General features: G+C 31.4%; 1 protein-coding gene across 3 annotated transcripts in view; it reads right to left on the reverse strand.

Moving 5' to 3' along the window:
• LOC106463014 (general vesicular transport factor p115-like) overlaps positions 1–18,836 on the reverse strand; it is an 88,020-nt gene that overhangs the window by 31,870 nt on the left and 37,314 nt on the right. For all 3 annotated transcript variants that reach the window (XM_013922979.2, XM_022390414.1, XM_022390415.1), the window contains exons 9-16: positions 15,621–15,685; positions 15,236–15,324; positions 14,330–14,484; positions 12,039–12,244; positions 9,739–9,849; positions 8,123–8,244; positions 5,461–5,642; positions 4,412–4,530 (exon numbers count right to left, since the gene is read on the reverse strand). In XM_013922979.2, coding sequence (XP_013778433.1) covers positions 4,412–4,530; positions 5,461–5,642; positions 8,123–8,244; positions 9,739–9,849; positions 12,039–12,244; positions 14,330–14,484; positions 15,236–15,324; positions 15,621–15,685 — 1,049 coding nt within the window. The remainder of the gene's footprint in view (positions 1–4,411; positions 4,531–5,460; positions 5,643–8,122; positions 8,245–9,738; positions 9,850–12,038; positions 12,245–14,329; positions 14,485–15,235; positions 15,325–15,620; positions 15,686–18,836) is intronic.

Here is an 18,836-nt window from a genome sequence, read left to right on the forward strand (position 1 = left end):
AGAAAGAGCTCATTTTATACTATAATACAACAACGGTTATTTTGAAATTGGTGCCAAGCTGTCATAGGGTAGATCTAACTGCTTGTAGTATTGTTGACTATTTTGTTCAGGATAGCACTTCAGTTGTTTCTTACCTAAATATGTTATAGTTAGAGAGACAATTAAATTGCATTTAGGTTTTACTTTTATATCTTAGTTAATTATGTATTATTTGTTTTAAAATGAATAATTGAAAGTTTTAAACATTTTTTAAAGCTAGTTGAAACATTTCCCCAGTTCTCAAGGCTTACGACCTTGCGCAAATGTAAGATAATTTTGCCGAAGGCTTACGCATCTCTCCCAAAGATACTCTAATACACCCCAAGGGCACTGTTGGCTTGTGTTGAGATGAATAATAAACTCTAAAGAACAGGAAAGGACAATAAAACATTAAAAATAAACTATAAGTGAAAAGGTAAAGACATAAAATTATGCATGTGACCCAAACAAGATATTTTTTAGATTTTTCAACTACGAGTTATGTATATATTTCTATTTCTTAATTAATTGTAAACATTTCATTCTACTGTATGTTGATGATAATAACTAGAGTTAGTAATATGGTAGAGAAAATGGAAAATCAAATATTTAGAGGTTATGCAAATGAAATTTGAAAACTGTAAGATGAAGAAAAGTATCTTATATTTAAAATGTAAATCACTTTGCACTGAAACTATTCAGAGTTTGAGTGCAAATAACTATAATAAATAGATAAAATATTTTTAATTAAATTATTAATTAAAATAATGTCATTTTTTGTGTGCAAGAAACTTAAAATATTTAACAAATTCTTACTAGTTTTTGTAAGAATACGTACAAAAATCCCAAAGTTACAGTATGTATTGTTGTACATGTATCCTCAGACATAATTTGTATCTGCCCATTGTGAAAGGGTTAAGTACCCAGGCAGACATGGGAGTTGGGCAAGTAAGATGGAGACGAGAGGGGAAGAAAACATTTAGTGGTATTGGAAAAGTCAAATTGCATTGGACAATGCAACTGAATAACCAGCAATGGCAGAGACCAACAAACCAATCAAAAAAAGGCAGAAAGTTGAAACACAGTAGGACAGCTGGGAGGAAAGGAGTGGCAGTTTTCAATAGACATATAAAGTGGAAGAGCAATAGGAATAATACAAGAAAAATGTTAAATGATAGAAGAGTCCAATCCAATGGACTGGCCAAATCCCACATGTGAAGAGGGAGGGATAACATTCCTTGATGAAAAAGGGATGTGTGAAGTGTAAGCAAGTGTGAAGGGACATTGGATACATGAAGGGGGGGAGGGGTCTTGATGCAAGTGAAGAAACAGATGAAACCAAGACTGCAATAGCCAAATGTGGAACCACAGTAGGATTCGAGAACTTGAGGGAGGAGTGAAAGACGAAGATAGGCATATATAAAAAAAAAAGGTGAAACCAGCCCTGAAAACTTTGATAGATGTGCCCAACTGATCGCAAATCCAATGAAAGACTTGGGGGTGAAGGTGGGTTGAAGGCAGTCAGCAACAAGGTACATAGCTCCAGGCAAATAACAGGCAACAATAAGAACCCAATATGAATGAGTCCAGAACAGTAAGTCCAATACTCAAAAGTTTTAAAATGGGTGCCCCCCTTGGCAGTAGATGTAAGAAAGAACTGTGGATATGTCAGAGTGGATCGTGTCCTAATCATCTGTTAGAAGGAGCAGGAAAAAGGGAATATGTCCAATAAGCATAAAGGGGAATTCCCATTCTGCATCTAAATGCCAGAAGTCATCCAGAGATGCATTCAATTTGAGAAGGAAGTATCAGTGAGGAGAAAGATCCAGTATGGGAGTTGGTAAGAAAAATGCAAGGAGTAGTATGGGCATCATACAATCACCATGATAGTTCCTTGAGGAGAGGAGAGGTTCACAAATAAGGATAATGGAGACCAACAAAGAATCCCTTAGAACTTCAAGGAACACTGGAGAAGGTGCATGTGTGTGCCCCAAAGGAATGAGGGGGTATCAAGGAAGCCAGATTTCCCAAAAGCAAAAAAAGTCCCTCACAAAGAACGAGAAGCATAACTCCTGGTGACTAGATACTCCAGAGCTTGCAGGTAAAGTGTAGAAGACTGGGCTTGTTTGTGACAAAAGATGAAGAAAATGCCCAGAAGTACCAACTATTGAGTGGGCATCACACAGGACTTGGATAACTTGACAAGCCACTCCAACTGAGTATCCTTCTGCAAAATAAAGGGAGTGTGAGATGAGGATACTACCAGAAAATGAGCTAATAAAGTCAATCATCCAAGAAAATGAATGACAGCCCTAGGCCACGTAAATAGTGAGCAAAGGCCCTTACAATACAAAAGGAAAGTGCAAGAAATGTTGAAAGAAAGTGCAAGAAATTGGAAGATGTGAATCTGATGGATAGAATGTTGAAAACATATGGAGGATGGGTCAAAAGGGATGTGTAGGAAGGTGTCTAACACCTTGACCATGGTCAACCATAGACTGGGTGAAAACACCATAGATAGGGATGGAAGGAGGAAAAATGGATATGGGAATAGAAGCAAAGAGAAGACAAGTGAGGAGAGAGACTGTGGGTTGAAACTGAAGAACAACTTTCAGCAGAAAATGAGACCAACTGCAGGCAAAGAGGAAGAGATGGGTACACAACAAGCCAGACATGACAGGAAAGTCACTGACAAAAAGAGAAATGGGCCAGATCTGGTAGTGGGAGGATGAGAAAAAGAAGAAGGCCTAGAACCTGGAATAGGAAGGTTAGGGATAGACTGATACAGACGAAGAACAAGAGTCAAACAGAAAGGCCGAGTAAGAAAATAATCCCAGGAAGATAACAAGGACTGAAGTCATACAATGTTAGTCTAGGTCTCCAGTGAATAATGAACACCACCAAAGATGTCTGCCAATTAAGAGGAATACAACTTGACCAAACGAATCCCAACGGCAGGGTAACAAAGTAAGGAAGGACAGAACTAACTAAGCTGCTCAAGAGAAGGGAACAAACTTTTACATAAAAAGCCTTCTAGAGCACAATGAATTGCATCAGACAAAAGGTTAAGGGAAGAGAGGGAATAGAGGAGGGTGATGAGAAAAAAGATAGGATTGCAAAAATAGGGAACCAGAGAACAAAGTAGAAGGCAAGGGGTCCAATCCACAAGCAGGGAATCTAGAAAGGAAAGGAAGATTGTTTACAAATCAGGATAAAAAAGAGTCATGAATGCATGGGGGACGAGGTATTTAGATTTGACAAAGGAAACAGCATAAACCATAATAACAAGCAAAGACACAGGCAAAAGACAAGGAAAGAAACATACCTAAAAGAGAAATTCAGAAAGATATTGTAAAGGTAAGTCGATACACAAAGCAAACAGATTAAATTTGTAGTCCAATAGGCCATTCTTGACTGAGGAGAAAGAACCTCAGCTGAAAGGATAAGAATAGGAGACCCAGTAAGCATGTGATAAACCTCAATACACTGAACAAAAGCTGGAACATTCCCAGGTATTATAGTAGTGTAATACCTAACTCAAACAGGACTATGTAGAAGTCACAGTCACTTAAGAATTCATGATATAAATTAAAACTTTTGAAACAAAACTAAAGAAAATGAAAATTAAAGTTTCTTTTACAAATACAAATATCACTAAATTAAAGTCAGATGAAAGTTAAACACATCTGTGTCATATAATGCAGAGGAAAAAGAATGATGTTATCATGAGTGCAAGTGCATCAGGGGAATTACTGTGCATGGATTGGAGGTTGTCTCCCCCTCCTTTCACTGAAGGGCTTTTGTACATGATGTCATCATGTACAAGTACAGTTCATATTAAACATGAATTTAGGTGGAAGTTACCTCAAGGCTAGTTGCATGCAAATCTCATAGGCAGATGCACGAGGGGGATAACATTTGTGTGTGCAGAGGACAGTTATTGTCTCGATGGTTATCTTCTTTTTTTTTTTTAAGTCTTAGTGGGTAGTTTGAGTAGTGTATTTTACTTCAGGTTTCTACATTTTCTTGCATTGAGTTAATATTGTTCTATATCTATAACACATTCTTTTCATTCTATGCATGATCTCCAAGTAACTGCAAAACTTACAAGTTTTTATGACTTACTTATTCTTCATTTAGTGACAATACCATCACTAGAAGAATTTCTGAATTTTTTTAGTTAAACATATACTTTAAAATTGATCAATTGCAATGATCTATAAGTCTTTTTTTTTTACATTTTTATTCCTTTAATTTTTTGAGATAAACTTAAAGGTCTGGTAAGGTTTCAAGCCCACCTTATAATTTATGTATAAGTTTGTACCTCAGAGTGTACATAAGGACAGTTGTTTATTATAAAATAACTTGTTCATAAATCACTTCACATTTTTACCTGTTCTCTAATAACATCTTTGTATTGCTGTAACAAACTATGTTGTTGGACTGTCATGTTGGATTCTGGTCCATTCACTAAATCTTTAGGTTTTGGTTGAACTGCTCTGATGACTGCACCTGTGAGGAACCAGGAGTTGAAAAAAAAAAATATATATATATATATATATATATAAATTCTGAAAATTACGTTACATTGAAATGATTGTTCTAAAATACAACTTTTGTGGAATTACAGTATACAACAATACATTCTCAACTTCAAGACACTTTCAAGTATTTAAGTTTGGTTACTGAGCACTCAAGTTTTGCATTTTTCTATAAGAATAACTAATAACTTTAAAAACAATCTTCAGGCTGAATGAGGGATAATATTATCCAATTATTAGAATAATTCTATACATATTTAGATGCTCATAGAAAGGCCAAAAGACAACGTTTTAAGTAAATATTTGAGTGATTTTTATTTCTGAAATGATTGATCACTTTACTATAAAAAAAATTGGGTATTTAAATTAACAACACTTAATAAATATTTTCTGTTGCAAAAAAGTAAGGGACAGCCCGCAACATAAAAATCATTATTTCCTGTATTATGTTATATAACTGTGATGGAAATTCTAAAAAGTGAGAACTTATACACCATTCATTAATATAAATGTTTGTTTCATATATTCACACACAATATCACATACACACACAAGCTTGTTTATTTGTTTTTGAGCAAAGCCAAATTGGGCTATCTGCTGTGTCCACTGCAGGGAACCAAACTCAGAATTTTAGCATTGTAAGTTCATAAACTTACCGCTTTACCAGTGGGGAACCCCAATTTTGAGCTTAGAGATTAGATGTAAAGCAGCTAGTTAACAACACCTTGTGATCTAACAGAATCAGTTATGTATGTATCTATATAAAATACAGGATAATATTTGATTAGATCTCTAGCATGCATGAAATATGACAACTGAATTTGTTAAAACCACAAGTACCAAAGTGCCACCTCCTACTGTGTATGCACAAGACTCTACTAAAAATCCTCAGTACTTTTACCTTCTAATGACTTGAAAAGACGACAAAATTCATAATCGAAGAGAACCTCACTAGCTTGTTTATATTTCAGATGAGGTTTCTGTGCAGCACGACTGTAAAGTTCATGCTTGGATACAGAGCCTAATTTGTCAAAGAAAGTTTCTTGACCAATACGTTTCAGTATTAGTTGACATAAGTTCTCTCTGAATAAAATAAGAAAAAATATCAATAATGTTTTCTTAATATATATTAAGAATAAATATAAAACATAAACAAAAAAATCCTAAGTTAAACAGAAAACTAGTTTAAAAGTATGCAATGGATAAACTGAAAATAAAAAGTTGATAAACCAAACCTCTTAGCTATCAGTCTCTTTCAGGGAAATATGTTTATCTTTTAATAAATTTATCATCATTATTTGAGGTTTTCAACAAGCAATTACCAATACCAATGAGTACAATAATGTAACTTAAAATATAACATGGATTTGATAAAACAAAACAAGCAAGAATGAAAACATAAATGGAAGACAGCTTACAATATATCACACCTAGTCTTTGAACATTTTTACTGAAAGTTATTTATCAGGAACCCTTATTTAATATAAAAAATGACAACCATTTATATTAAATTAAATCATATTAGATGAAATTATCAAAACATTAATAACTGAAAAAGACATTTAAAAAGTAACCAAATTGATTTTCTTCACAACTAGCCATATAAGGCAAATATAATGTAATACAGAGGTAATTAAAACAATATTAAGTTTATTCTGTTAGAAAATACAAGTTGTCATTAATACAATGAAACATTTAGAATCAACACACTCCCCAATTATTTGTAAAATGAAGACTAGGGGGTGTTGCAAAATAAATGACACTTTTTTACCTGAATGTGGTTGGACCGCGAATATCATCACTCATCAGAAAAAGTCATTTCAACATACTCTAGGGTGTTTGACTTTTCGAATTTAATTTTTTGCAAAACCTTTTGAATCATGGTGCTCACTAGAACTCAGGTTCGTGTCGCACGTGCTGCCCTTGGGATGGCTCAGAAACTAGTCGCAGATATGATCCAAGAATTCAAGTCTTTCAATCGACACATCGAAGTGCCAAATTTGAAAAATCCAATTAATGCCTCAAAAGTTTCAGAATTGTTCAATTTGAAAGATTGGTCCAATACGTGAGAACGAAGTGGAGGAACATGGAACTCTCCAGATTTAAATCCAGCCGAAAATGTGGGAGCATTTGCTCAACAATGCACAGAATAAAAGTTGTAGACTTTGCCTGAATGCGAGAGACACAAACATGAAACCTTGATTCATGTTCTCACTGATGTGCTCACAGAGACAGCCACAAAAACAGACATGGTTGTTGCATTGCTGAAATATTTTTCAAATCAATTAAAACTCAAGCATGAGAACAATGGTGGCCCAATCAAGCGATATTGATACTTGGAATTACTTTTTTTGATTGAATTAAAATCTTATTATACTTTGTTATGCTCTCGGGGAAAAAAGTGTGATTTATTTTACAACACCCTTTAGTACATCAGTGAAACAAATTTTTTGAATAAGTATGTACAAATAAAATTAATTTGGCTATAAAAAGTTTATTAGCTGAATGTCTATTGGACTGACTCCAATTTGCATAACTCTGAATTGACTATGTGTATTTATAAAAAATGTGACAAGCTTTTAGTAACAGAATTGTTTCTGTTGTGCATAAAAAATCAAATATGTTATAAAACTATTTGTTTTCAGGATATGTCTGTGAATTGATGACAATCACTCTGACTCTGATCCTGGCAATTTGGAGTACAAGTGATGCTAATGTGAAAAATGAAAATATTTTTCCTATTGTACACTTTGTAGATTACATTTACATAGCCTCTAGAACCTACAAAATGTACATTTTCTGTTGTACATAAAAAATCAAATATGTTATAAAACTATTTGTTCTCAGGATGTGTCTGTGAATTGATGACAATCACTCTGACTCTGATCCTGGCAATTTGGAGTACAGGTGATTCTAATGTGAAAAATTAAAATATTTTTCCCATTGTACACTTTGTAGATTACATTTACATAGCCTCTAAAACCTACAAAATGCATATCTACAACAGTTTTTTTTTCAACAACCATGTATACTGTATCTGGTAGTTACTCTCCTCTACCACAAACTGTTGGTAAATCAGCAATATAGGGTAACAAATATGTAATATCATGTTGAATGGCACTCTGTAAAAGGTCATAGCATGTGCACTTTGACACCTACCAGTGGACATAGGGTTACAATAAATAGCACAACACCACACAAAATCCCCTATTTGGACAATTCTAGATTGATCTTTAATATGAAACATTGTTAATATGTAACAAGGTTTAATAAGTACCCATTCAACTGAATTAAGCCTCAAGTATTCACCAGTATTAAATTTCCAAAGGCAGTGTATGCATAAAAAAATTCTAACAAAATACTTGGTACTATATTTAAAACTTTTATAGTCAATTGTTGAGTTATAAATTTATGATATGGTTTTTTGAGGGAATGATGCTATTTAGTTTTTGATTAATGCAGCTTTTTTATGTTAGCAGTTTTTCTTCCCACTAATAAAATGCTTGAAAATATATCAAACTTTAAAACACATAATGTATTATGTTAAAACTAAGTTCATTCACCTTGTGAAGCTTGGAACTGAATCATCATTGAATTCAATGCAAATACCAAGTAAAAAGGCACAAAGTCCCTGAACCAAGTCTTCATGTTCATCTCCTTCTGCCAAACCAACTTGTGAAGTTAACTGAGCATGAAGTTAAGGATGTTACATACACACATTATTACAAATGGTTGGAACTGTAAGCTTTGAAAAAATAAACTTAAAAAAGCATATTGAAATCTTATATGTTTGTCCAAGTTATTTGTATATCTTTATTTGGAATGCAAGTACACAGGATAAATATATTTCATATATATTAGTGAGTTTGAGTTAACACAAAAGAACAGAAGAATTTGGAATTATGTGTATAACATTTTTTATCTAAGCATCACCATTATAAAGTGTCAATGAAAAAGAAAAAATATTTTACATGCACAACTTGTGGCTTGGCTCAATCATACATACTTTATAATGTTACATTAAATAATGTGAAGTTGAAATAACTAGTACCTGTTTAGCACCAGTCAAGAGTTAACCTACATATACTTTCCCAAAGCAGATGTGTGAATAAACTTCTAAGAGTGCATTATTTATGTTCTGTATCGTGTTTTATAAAATACCGATTAAAGGAAACTTTAAAAATGTTTATCATATAAATATCAGAAATATTTCGTAGAAAAATTTTGTAAACAATTTTTAACATTCAGCTCAATATTGAAAATTTATTTCAGCTTTAGAACATTATCTTTAACTCTCCTATGTTTCCTCAAGTCTGATGCAACAGATTCACCTTATATTACTGTCAATCACATGAAATTGTAACAGATGGGGTTAAGACAAGTTGGACATTAAAACTAAACAATGCATTAGTAATGTAATGATTATGTAATCTTAAAGTTATTTTAAAGTTTAGAAATGTTTAAATATAATTTGATTTAGTGACTGACTGTTTTCACTTTCAACCAGTGACATCAAAGTTGATGGAGCTTTGGTATTGGATTCAATGAAGTTTTGTGAAGTATATATTTACATAGTAAGTATGCATATGTCAGAAAATGTAAAATTTGGACATTTTTTTTCTCCAGAATTATTTAATCGGAAACAGTACTTTCTCAATACATTTTAACACAAAATTCTAAATGATTTGGCCCGGCATGGCCAGGTGGTTATGGCACTCGACTCGCAATCTGAGGGTCGCGGGTTCGAATCCCCGTCATACCAAACATGCTCGCCCTTTCAGCCGTGGGGGCGTTATAATGTGATGGTCAATCCCATTATTCGTTGGTAAAAGAGTAGCGCAAGAGTTGGCGGTGGGTGGCGATGACTAGCTGCCTTCCCTCTAGTCTTACACTGCTAAATTAGGGATGGCTAGCACAGATAGCCCTCGTGTAGCTTTGTACAAAATTCAAAAACAAACAAACAAACTAAATGATTCATGTTTCCAAAAAGAAAGACTTTTTGAACAGAAATGCAAAAGTTACTTATAAATAACCAAAAAATTTAGTATCATTTTGGTTGACTATATTTATCTGTAAAGATAATTTCACTTCTATATCAAATGACTGAATTAAGAAATATATCAAACATACATACTAAATTATCAGTTTTACATTTACCTACTTATTATAAAAAGGATACATAAGGAACGTTAGTTGGTATGCTAAGAAAGTGAGAAACTGCTTGAGTGCTGTGAGCCAACCACGTACTCAATAGCATCAGTAAGCCCAGTCGTGTTTGCACTTTTCCACCCTGCATAAAAGAAACATCTTTAGTCTAAAATATAAGTTAAAAAAAATCTAATTTAAGGTTAAACAACTAAAGCAAATCAAATTACTTTGAGAAAAGTAATTGGAGAGTTTTATAATAAAACTTACAGTCAAAATAAGTCTTTATTAATATATATTTTGAAACTCACTTTTTTACAAGGTTGTAACTTTATATTACCCAAAACAGAAGAAACTGAGGTAAAACAATTAGTACAATGAAAATGAGTAATTCACCAAACAACAAGTGAACATCAAAACACTTGAACCAATTAGTGGTGAAAATGTTTTCATTAATTTCAAGTATATTTAGTTTGTTAAAATGAATTTGAAAGACAGCTAGACAGACATATTCTCTTATCTATATTTTATTGTTATCAGTTATACTTAGTTCAAATATTGTTATATTTTGCACATTTCCATTTTTATTCAATTCAAGTTGCATACTTAGTATAAAGATCACATTATTATTTTCAATTTTTGTATGTAATTTGATTCAGCCATAAATAAAATTTTATGCAGTTTGTTTCTCGTGTGGCATAAAGAATAGTAGTTTGTTTAACTTGACTTCATATAGTTGTCTCTGAAGTCAAATAACTAAAGTTAACGTCAGTCATCATTAAAATTTTAAAACAAAAAAATAGCCTTTACTACAATTAACATCAGTTATCATTAAAGTTTAAAAACAAAAAAAGGCTTTCAAATATACAACATTATTTGCTGAATAAGTTAATAAAGATATACATCCAACAATGGTCGACAGGAATTCAAGACCAAAATTCAACAATACAATTTTTATCATTGCATACTGTACTGATGCCAAATTTGCCACCAATAAAAAAGCACTGAATGTCTTTTATTCAGTGTGCTTTATTAACTGAAAACACTTTAACTGTTTACATGCTGTGGATAAATGAAACTAATGGAAAGCTATTTTCATTAGTTTTTTTTTATCCAAAAATTATTCAAAATACAGGGATGGATGGGTTCCTAGATATATTTGAATGCCCAATCAAACCATGACAAAGTAAGATGAGGGGAAAGTTTAACATGGAAGATAATTTTTTTAAACATTAAGAGAAAAGATAAATATGAAAAAGAAAAAATTTCATAATTTTCCTGAAAACAAAAAATAAGAATATGAATTTGTGATTTTACAAGTTAAAAACTTTGGTGATTTACATACTTTTGTGTTCACTAAGAACAAAAGTAACTTCCACATAAAATTTAAATCAGAAGCAGAAGAATAGGGCAATAAGACTATGGTTACAGCAAGGAAAATAATTTTAAATCTTAATTTGTGCATTGAAGATTTTACTCATTATTGATTACTTCTAATATCAAGGAGCATTTGTTTCTGAAGAATAGCTGATTAAAAGAAATTCTATTTGAAGAATGGCTAAACTGACTTCATTCAAAAATTAGTAATGATTTGGAAATAACACTTCAAAATATTATTTACAAATAAGCTAAATCAGGTCGATGAAGTTTCACTTTTCATGATAAATTAATTACTTTTATTCATTTATTTAACAAAGGGATATATAAAGTATTTAGAAAGTAGATAAAACATCACACATAGGGCTACAAGCTGTTTTAGTATTTCCTTTAAACTGTCTTAATACTTATTTTAAGTATGTATGGTGAATTAATTAAAAGCACTTCTGAAAAGGTCTTTTATTTAATACTGGACGTCACCAAATCAGATGAGTTTCAACACTCAAATCAGTAAGTAAAACAGTACTGTTAATATTTATGTATAAAGTAAGTTACATAATTTTGAATCACTATGGATACTTAATACAATTGTTTAAATTTTCAGAAAAAATTACAAAAATACACATTATAGTGTGCTATCTTCCACAATTTAAGTTCAGTTGATTTTGACACTTCAACAACATGGTAATACACATATTCTGAGTTCAAAATGATAATTATCTGTTCAAAGTTTGGCTGATTAAGTAAACTCCTTACAAAGTTAAAGAAATGAAGACTGAAATTTCTGACATTCAGTATTCTACAGCTAATAAGAACATTTAATAAGCAAGCAGAAAGGTCAGTTTGAATCTTAAGTTACCTCTACACTCACTTTATTAATATACAATAGAATAATATATACTTATAATATTGTTATTACATACTATTCTATTTACATAAAAATATCAAACACTGCACCTGTTGCAATATAGTAGTGCACTGTTTCATCAGGGAGATTGGCGGATTTCCGACACTTGTAGCAAGCTGAACACGCAGCAACTGCTCTTTCTGTGTTGGATTATCAACAAGAGAATGTGACAAAGCAACTGCAGCAAACCAGTTGGACAAACAGTCTAAGCTAAACAGTCCACCACAAAGTAACTGACCAGCAGTTATGGTTGTCACTAAAATAAATATTATGCATGGAGTTGCAAAATAAGCACAAAGTGTATTCTATCCACACAGAATAATAATTATACCTTTAAATTAAAATACAACAATTTAAGAGTTTAAAAGCATGAAATCATTATTCAACTACATTCTCTACTTTGCCATAATAACAAACTCAAAGCACTTTTTAATATCAAAGAGTGTTATTCTAAAAGACAAGTACTTGCTGTCAGAAAACTTACTTTTTTATATTATATATAGTAAGTAAATATTTGGGTGTGTGTTGGGCTTAAGATTTTTCTACAGTAGGTGTCTGTGACTTATTGGCAATAAATTCAACAATAAATGAACAGCACTCACTCCACTTGTTTTAAAATAATACACTCAAAACAATTTAAACGTATGTACAAAATATTTTTTACACTATGTATATCATAGTTGTATCTTATATAATAGATAGTTCTCTTCTTGTTGTTGAAAGTCCACTTAGGCCAATTCAATTGCTTTAGAATTCAGTTGACAATCTGAACTATGTTTCTCTGCATTTATCTTAAACACTATTAGTGTATAATTCACTTATTCCATTTCTTCTTTTATCACAACAGTATCAGTGTATAATCAGTTACGCTGTTGTTAAGTTACCGCAGTTGTATCCTGAACTTCTGATATTTGTTTGCTTTTTCGTATTTAGGCCTAGTTCCTAATAATCGTCTGGTTTTGTCAAAGTCCACACAGGCAGGTTCAGTTGCTTTAGAATACCCTTTGATGAGATAAATTATTCTCCTAAGGTGTCAGAAAACTGTTAATCTCACTTTAACATATCAACTATTGTGCTTTTCACTCCCACTATGGTTGACTTTACATTTCACTTTTCCCTGCCTGATCTTCTCTTTCGTGTGACTTTACTTTTTCTCTCTTCCTGCTCTCTGATCTCTCCTCTGGTTGCCGCTATTTTTATATCTCTCACTGAGACATTCTAGAAATCTCTGTATCCTTGCAATCAATAACTTACAAACACAACTTCCAACAATCGTCTGGTTTTAACTCTCTTATTATTAATAAAAACTAAACAATTATGAAATATTAACTCACTAAATAAATTAATTAATACTACCTACACTAAACAGTCTTTTATATCTGACACATGTATTTTTTAATTTTGCATTTTAATTTGAAAAAATAAATCTGTCAATTTTACAACAGGCAGTTGCTGTCCTTTCCAGTTTACTCATCATGAATATTCTGCCTGAACAATCAATGAAAGAATATAATAATATATGTTTACAAAATATATTTGAGATTTGTTAAACAACAAGCAAAAGTATTTCATATTTTTAAACCAAATGTTAACTACTAAGTTACATAACACATAACAATTTCTTGAATTACATATATATTTTTTATCCTTCTATTAACCAAGTTACCATAAACATAACACACACATTAATAATGGAGTCTTCGTGAAGACACTGATTTGTCCGGAAATTGAGCTAGAGATTGACAATTACTTCATATTTGGTTAATTACTTCTTTTAAAAATTATTAGGATAATAAAGCCGGGCATGGCCAGGTGGTTAGGGTGCTCGACTCGCAATCTGAGGGCCATGGGTTTGAATCCCCATCACACCGAAACGTGCTCACCCGGTGTCCGAACTAGGACGCCAGTCCTACTCCCAGATACTCACCTCCAACAGAATTTGGAGGTGTGAGAACACCATACAAAACAAAAAAAAAGGATAATCAAGTTCAATTAAGTCCACGTGTTATTACTCAATGATCTTAACAGTGAAATTTTTCCCCAATGGGACTTCTGAAACTCATATGTTTTGCGTGCATACTGTTTAAATTGAAGAATACAACATTATTAACACAGCTTTTATATCATAACAAAAAACTCTGAAGTCTTTCTTGATATAGTAATTATATAAACCATGTTATGCTTGAGTGCTTTTTTTCAATAGATGCTTACATAAAACAAACACTGTTTGTGATCCTCTGGTATAATGATTCCAAATAAGCTTTTACAAAGAGTGTAATTAAAAATATATTTTGTTACAGATATCACAAACAATTAACTCTAACAAAAAACAACAACTTACCATCAGCTGAGGTTGGAAGAAGTGTTTGTACGATTTGAGCTTGACCAAGTTCATTTTTATACAAGAAACACTGAAAGCAGTACAGAACTGCACAGCGTAAAACAAACTGCTGTTTTTCATTAACCATGGACATCAGAAGCACAACAATAGCTGGCCTGTAATTAACAAAATATGTTAACCTCAAAAGTCATAATGTTGTTGAATAAAGGATTAAGGTCAAACAACTGACACATAACAAGCTATCCACATTTGTCACAACTTTTCTTTTGAAATATCAGTAAAGAAGATAAACAATGTAAACCAATATTTACAAGTACTAAAGCAGATTATTATCTTCTGAAACTTTTTTTTACCTTGATTCTAAAAATAATTCAAAGTTACAAATTATTGTTCTAATGTAATACTTTATATAATTATGATTAATTTTGATATTATGGCCATACACATGTAAGTTTTCATTAAAAATTCAACACTAGCTACCACTTATTTTACAAGTAGAAACTATTATACTAAAAAGGATACAGCATCAATTAAAGTGTTTATCATACCATTGATTAAAAAAGTAAAAGTTATAGGAGACTTTTAAACCTTCTAAAGCTTTTTAATTCATAAAGTGCAAATATTAATTCTTTTATTCAGTTTGCTTACAATAAAATACTAACTATTAACCAAATTCTATTATGTGTACTTTCTAGTAGTAAGTACACTCAAAACTATTTTTTACTAAAAAGGTAATTAAAACACACATGAATCAATGCTATATTTTTTAATTTACATTTAAGAATTTGTAATGAATTTACTATAGTACTATGTTACAAGTTATACATATGGGTTTATTAAAGTGCAACTGTAATGTTACATATGTTACTAAGAAATAAAATATGCTAAAAAACAAAACCAAATCACCTAGGTGGACTGGAAGGAGCACTAACTGTGGCAAAGTATTCCTGATTGGCATGATGTCCTCGTATTACTTCTGCTACTGTGTTTATGGTCTAAGCATTCAAACAAAAAAAGAACTATAGTGAAAATGACTACTATTAACTACACAAATGTGCCATTTGCTATCATTGGGAAATATTTTTAAAACAAGCTAAGAGACCATATATTCAATAGGTACAAGTCCACTGATGTAGAATATCTTGTCAAACATACGAGTATAATTCTTTTTTTCTATTATCTATAACCATTGAAATTAGTCTAACAAATGTAGCATACCTGTAATTTCAGTTATTTTAAAAAATTGAAAGTATGGAGTAAGTTGTAACTTTTGCAAGAAATCTGGTTTTACCTCTGTTAGAATATCAGCAGGAACACCACTTGCCATAAGTATATTACACAGCCGTTCAAGTAGACCTTTAGAGAAAATTTTTTTATATAAAACACACATCTACTTATAACTCTCTTTATATTATCTTAAATCTGTAAAGAAAGATGATGATATCACCTGAACCATGACAACCTTTCATATGTAATGGCAACATTGTTATACACACGTACAAATACACAAGACTATCTCAGCATGCTTATTAATTTTTTGTTGTTGAGTATTGCTTGTAACACAGGTTATTCAGAACAATTTATTAGATCTGATAAAAGAACACATTATATGTGAAATATATGCATAAAACCTCACAAAGGGTATTTCAAACTCCAATCCATGAACAGCTAAAACTGTAGTTACAGTTATGAGCAATGTCCAGCTAAGTCAATAATAGATATTATCATTCAATGAAACTACATATTTTTTAGGTATAGAAAAAAAAGCTTAGTGTATTTTTCAAGGATTGAAATATTACATTCCCGAGGAATTTCACATTTTTAGTCAGCTTTCCCAACCTGGAATGCATGGTCCATCCATATTCCTTTACTTTTGACCAATGAAAGTGAACATATTACACTAATTACATAAAAAAAAATGTATGGGGAAATGTAACTTTACATGATGGAATGTAATCTTCCTGATAGCTTTCCCTCAAATGAATGTAATTCTATATCATTATTTCTATCCCTGCTTTTTAGATATAAAAACACACACACACAGAAACACACGCGCCATTATACTGAGTTCAAAATTAAGCTGGAAAAATTAGACTTAAGTTTTAAAAAAATGCTATATCAACACAATTATGAAAGATACAAGTGTTGCTCTATTAACTCAGCTTTCTAAGCACACTGTACCCAAATTAAAGTCTAGATGCAAAACTAACTTATAATTACCTAATAAGTTTCTCAAAACAGTTATTTACTATTTTTGAAAAACAAATCACCATTGAAAAACATGCAAGGCAACAATTTAGGTTACAGAAAATTATGAGTAAATTAACTTTCCACCCAAATACAAAATCACATTTGATATTACTATTAGCTTCTGGTCAGAGTAAGCTACATATTTAAAGCAAAACTAAAAACAAACCAGGAAATGAGTGTTGATAATTAAATATACATTTCTTACTTTCTTACTTATAAAGATTAGAATACATTTTCATCAATTGGATACTCTCATTATTTATTATATTTTTGGCCTTAATCCAATACTACCTCAAAAGTTTTGTCCAGCTTAGAAGATTCAGATTAGTCTTAAGTACAAATATTAAGTTAACAATGTAAAACAATCTTTTTGATAAGAAGGTAATAATAAAAAAAAATCTAATTAAAATATCCTAAAATTAGATACATGAAACATTCTAATCAATACTGTTATAAATGAAAGTGACAACTGAGAAATAATAGAGTAAATCTTACTTATGGAACACAATAAAAACTATTTGTTGGCTTAAAGTAGTGTCACAGTGTAAAGTTGAACAATGTAACTTCAACATATAACTAAGTATAAGCAAAGCTTGACACATTCCTCCCTAACAACATCTTGTGACCAATGAAAATCCAACAGTATAATTTTAGAGTAGCATGGCATTTGACATTAATTACTACAGCATATGTTACTGCTTAGGTGTGGAGTCAACTAGTTGAACATTACCAAGAGTACAGCCAAAAACTGATGTTTATGAAGATACAAAATAATAAAGAAAAAATTAAATGAATACGTGAATTGTACAATAAGTAACTAGAATATTGTAATGAAAACATATTATTGTTAAATGTAATAGAAAGAAAACAATATGTTAAATATTCTATGAGGTGTATGTAACACAACTACTCCAACTTTATCTAACCTCTTTCAATTAACAAAACACATGGAGCAGGCAACAAGAAGCAATAAATAAAGGTAAAAGTTGTGTAAAGCTGAAATGTAAATGCAACAAACCTTCACAGTTGCACCAGAGTAGCATAAAAGCTTTGTGTAAACAAAAGATCACGTTACCAGCACACCAAGTAAAATTCAATCATGTTTTGTACAATGCCTTGTGATTTGGGCATGCTATCATAAGTTAATTTTTTCTTCCATTTATGTTTTCGTATCTAACCTTATAAGTTCTTAATTTTTACATTTTAGTAACTTTTATAACAATAAGTAAAAGTATACATAAAGAGTATGAAATTTGGTACTTATGGGTTCTTGCACTTTTTAAAGAGTTTGCTCTCAAATTCTTGGTGAAACTTAATCAGACTTTTTTTTTGGTAGTACATAAAGCAATTTTTAATTATTTCAAATATGCAATTTAGAACAAAAAAACACTAACATGCACAAAAGAGTAGAATATCCTAAAACTACTACAACTTAGGCAGCTTTCTAACTAAGCTATAAGTGATTAAACTAATTCCAATACCTGGTTAAGGTGATCTTGGTGATATCAAACAATGAAACTGAGGCCAAATAATTCAAAACCTGTCATCAAAACAAGCTATACTTATAGAATATGTAGGATATTAACTTTTTTGACATAGGCACCCCTTAAAACTCCTTTATGCACAAGTCACTGAGTTACTTTTAAAATTTAATTCAGCAAACTTACTATCAATGTATGTCAATAAAATTAAAATTATAATGTATATTACAAATCAAATTTTTATGTTGTCAGAGTTTTAATTCCTTTATTTTTAAAAAAAATCTTTGAAAAAATCTTAAACTTACGTGTTGTTGTCATGTGATGCATGAATCATAAATCTGAGCTTTCACAATCTCAAACTTGAACCAGAGAATTACAATATACGTAGATGTATGTCTAGACAAAACCTACATTAACTCTGCTATTTACATGTATGTTCCAAAGTTCTTTGGCTGAGTACAGTTGAAACAAGACATAAATTCTTCCAATCCCTGACAGGTGCCACACTTAGCTTGAGATTTATAAGCCACATGTAGTTACTCGACGCACATGTTTATAACCATTAGAAAGAGCTCATTGTACACAATACTGGAACCATAGTTATTTTGAAATTGGCACTCTGTTGTCCTCATTGGGTGGATGTTACTGCCGGTAGTATTGTTTAGTGCTTTGTCCACAATAACACTTATGGTTGTTTTTTACCTAAATACTGTTGCGTCAGCGAGGTCACGTGACTAGTGTCACGCCCCCTGCTTTCTGGAAATATCTTGTACTTT

Source organism: Limulus polyphemus, unplaced genomic scaffold (assembly GCF_000517525.1).
Source record: "Limulus polyphemus unplaced genomic scaffold, Limulus_polyphemus-2.1.2 Scaffold1301, whole genome shotgun sequence".
Classification (NCBI taxonomy): Eukaryota; Metazoa; Arthropoda; class Merostomata; order Xiphosura; family Limulidae; genus Limulus; species Limulus polyphemus.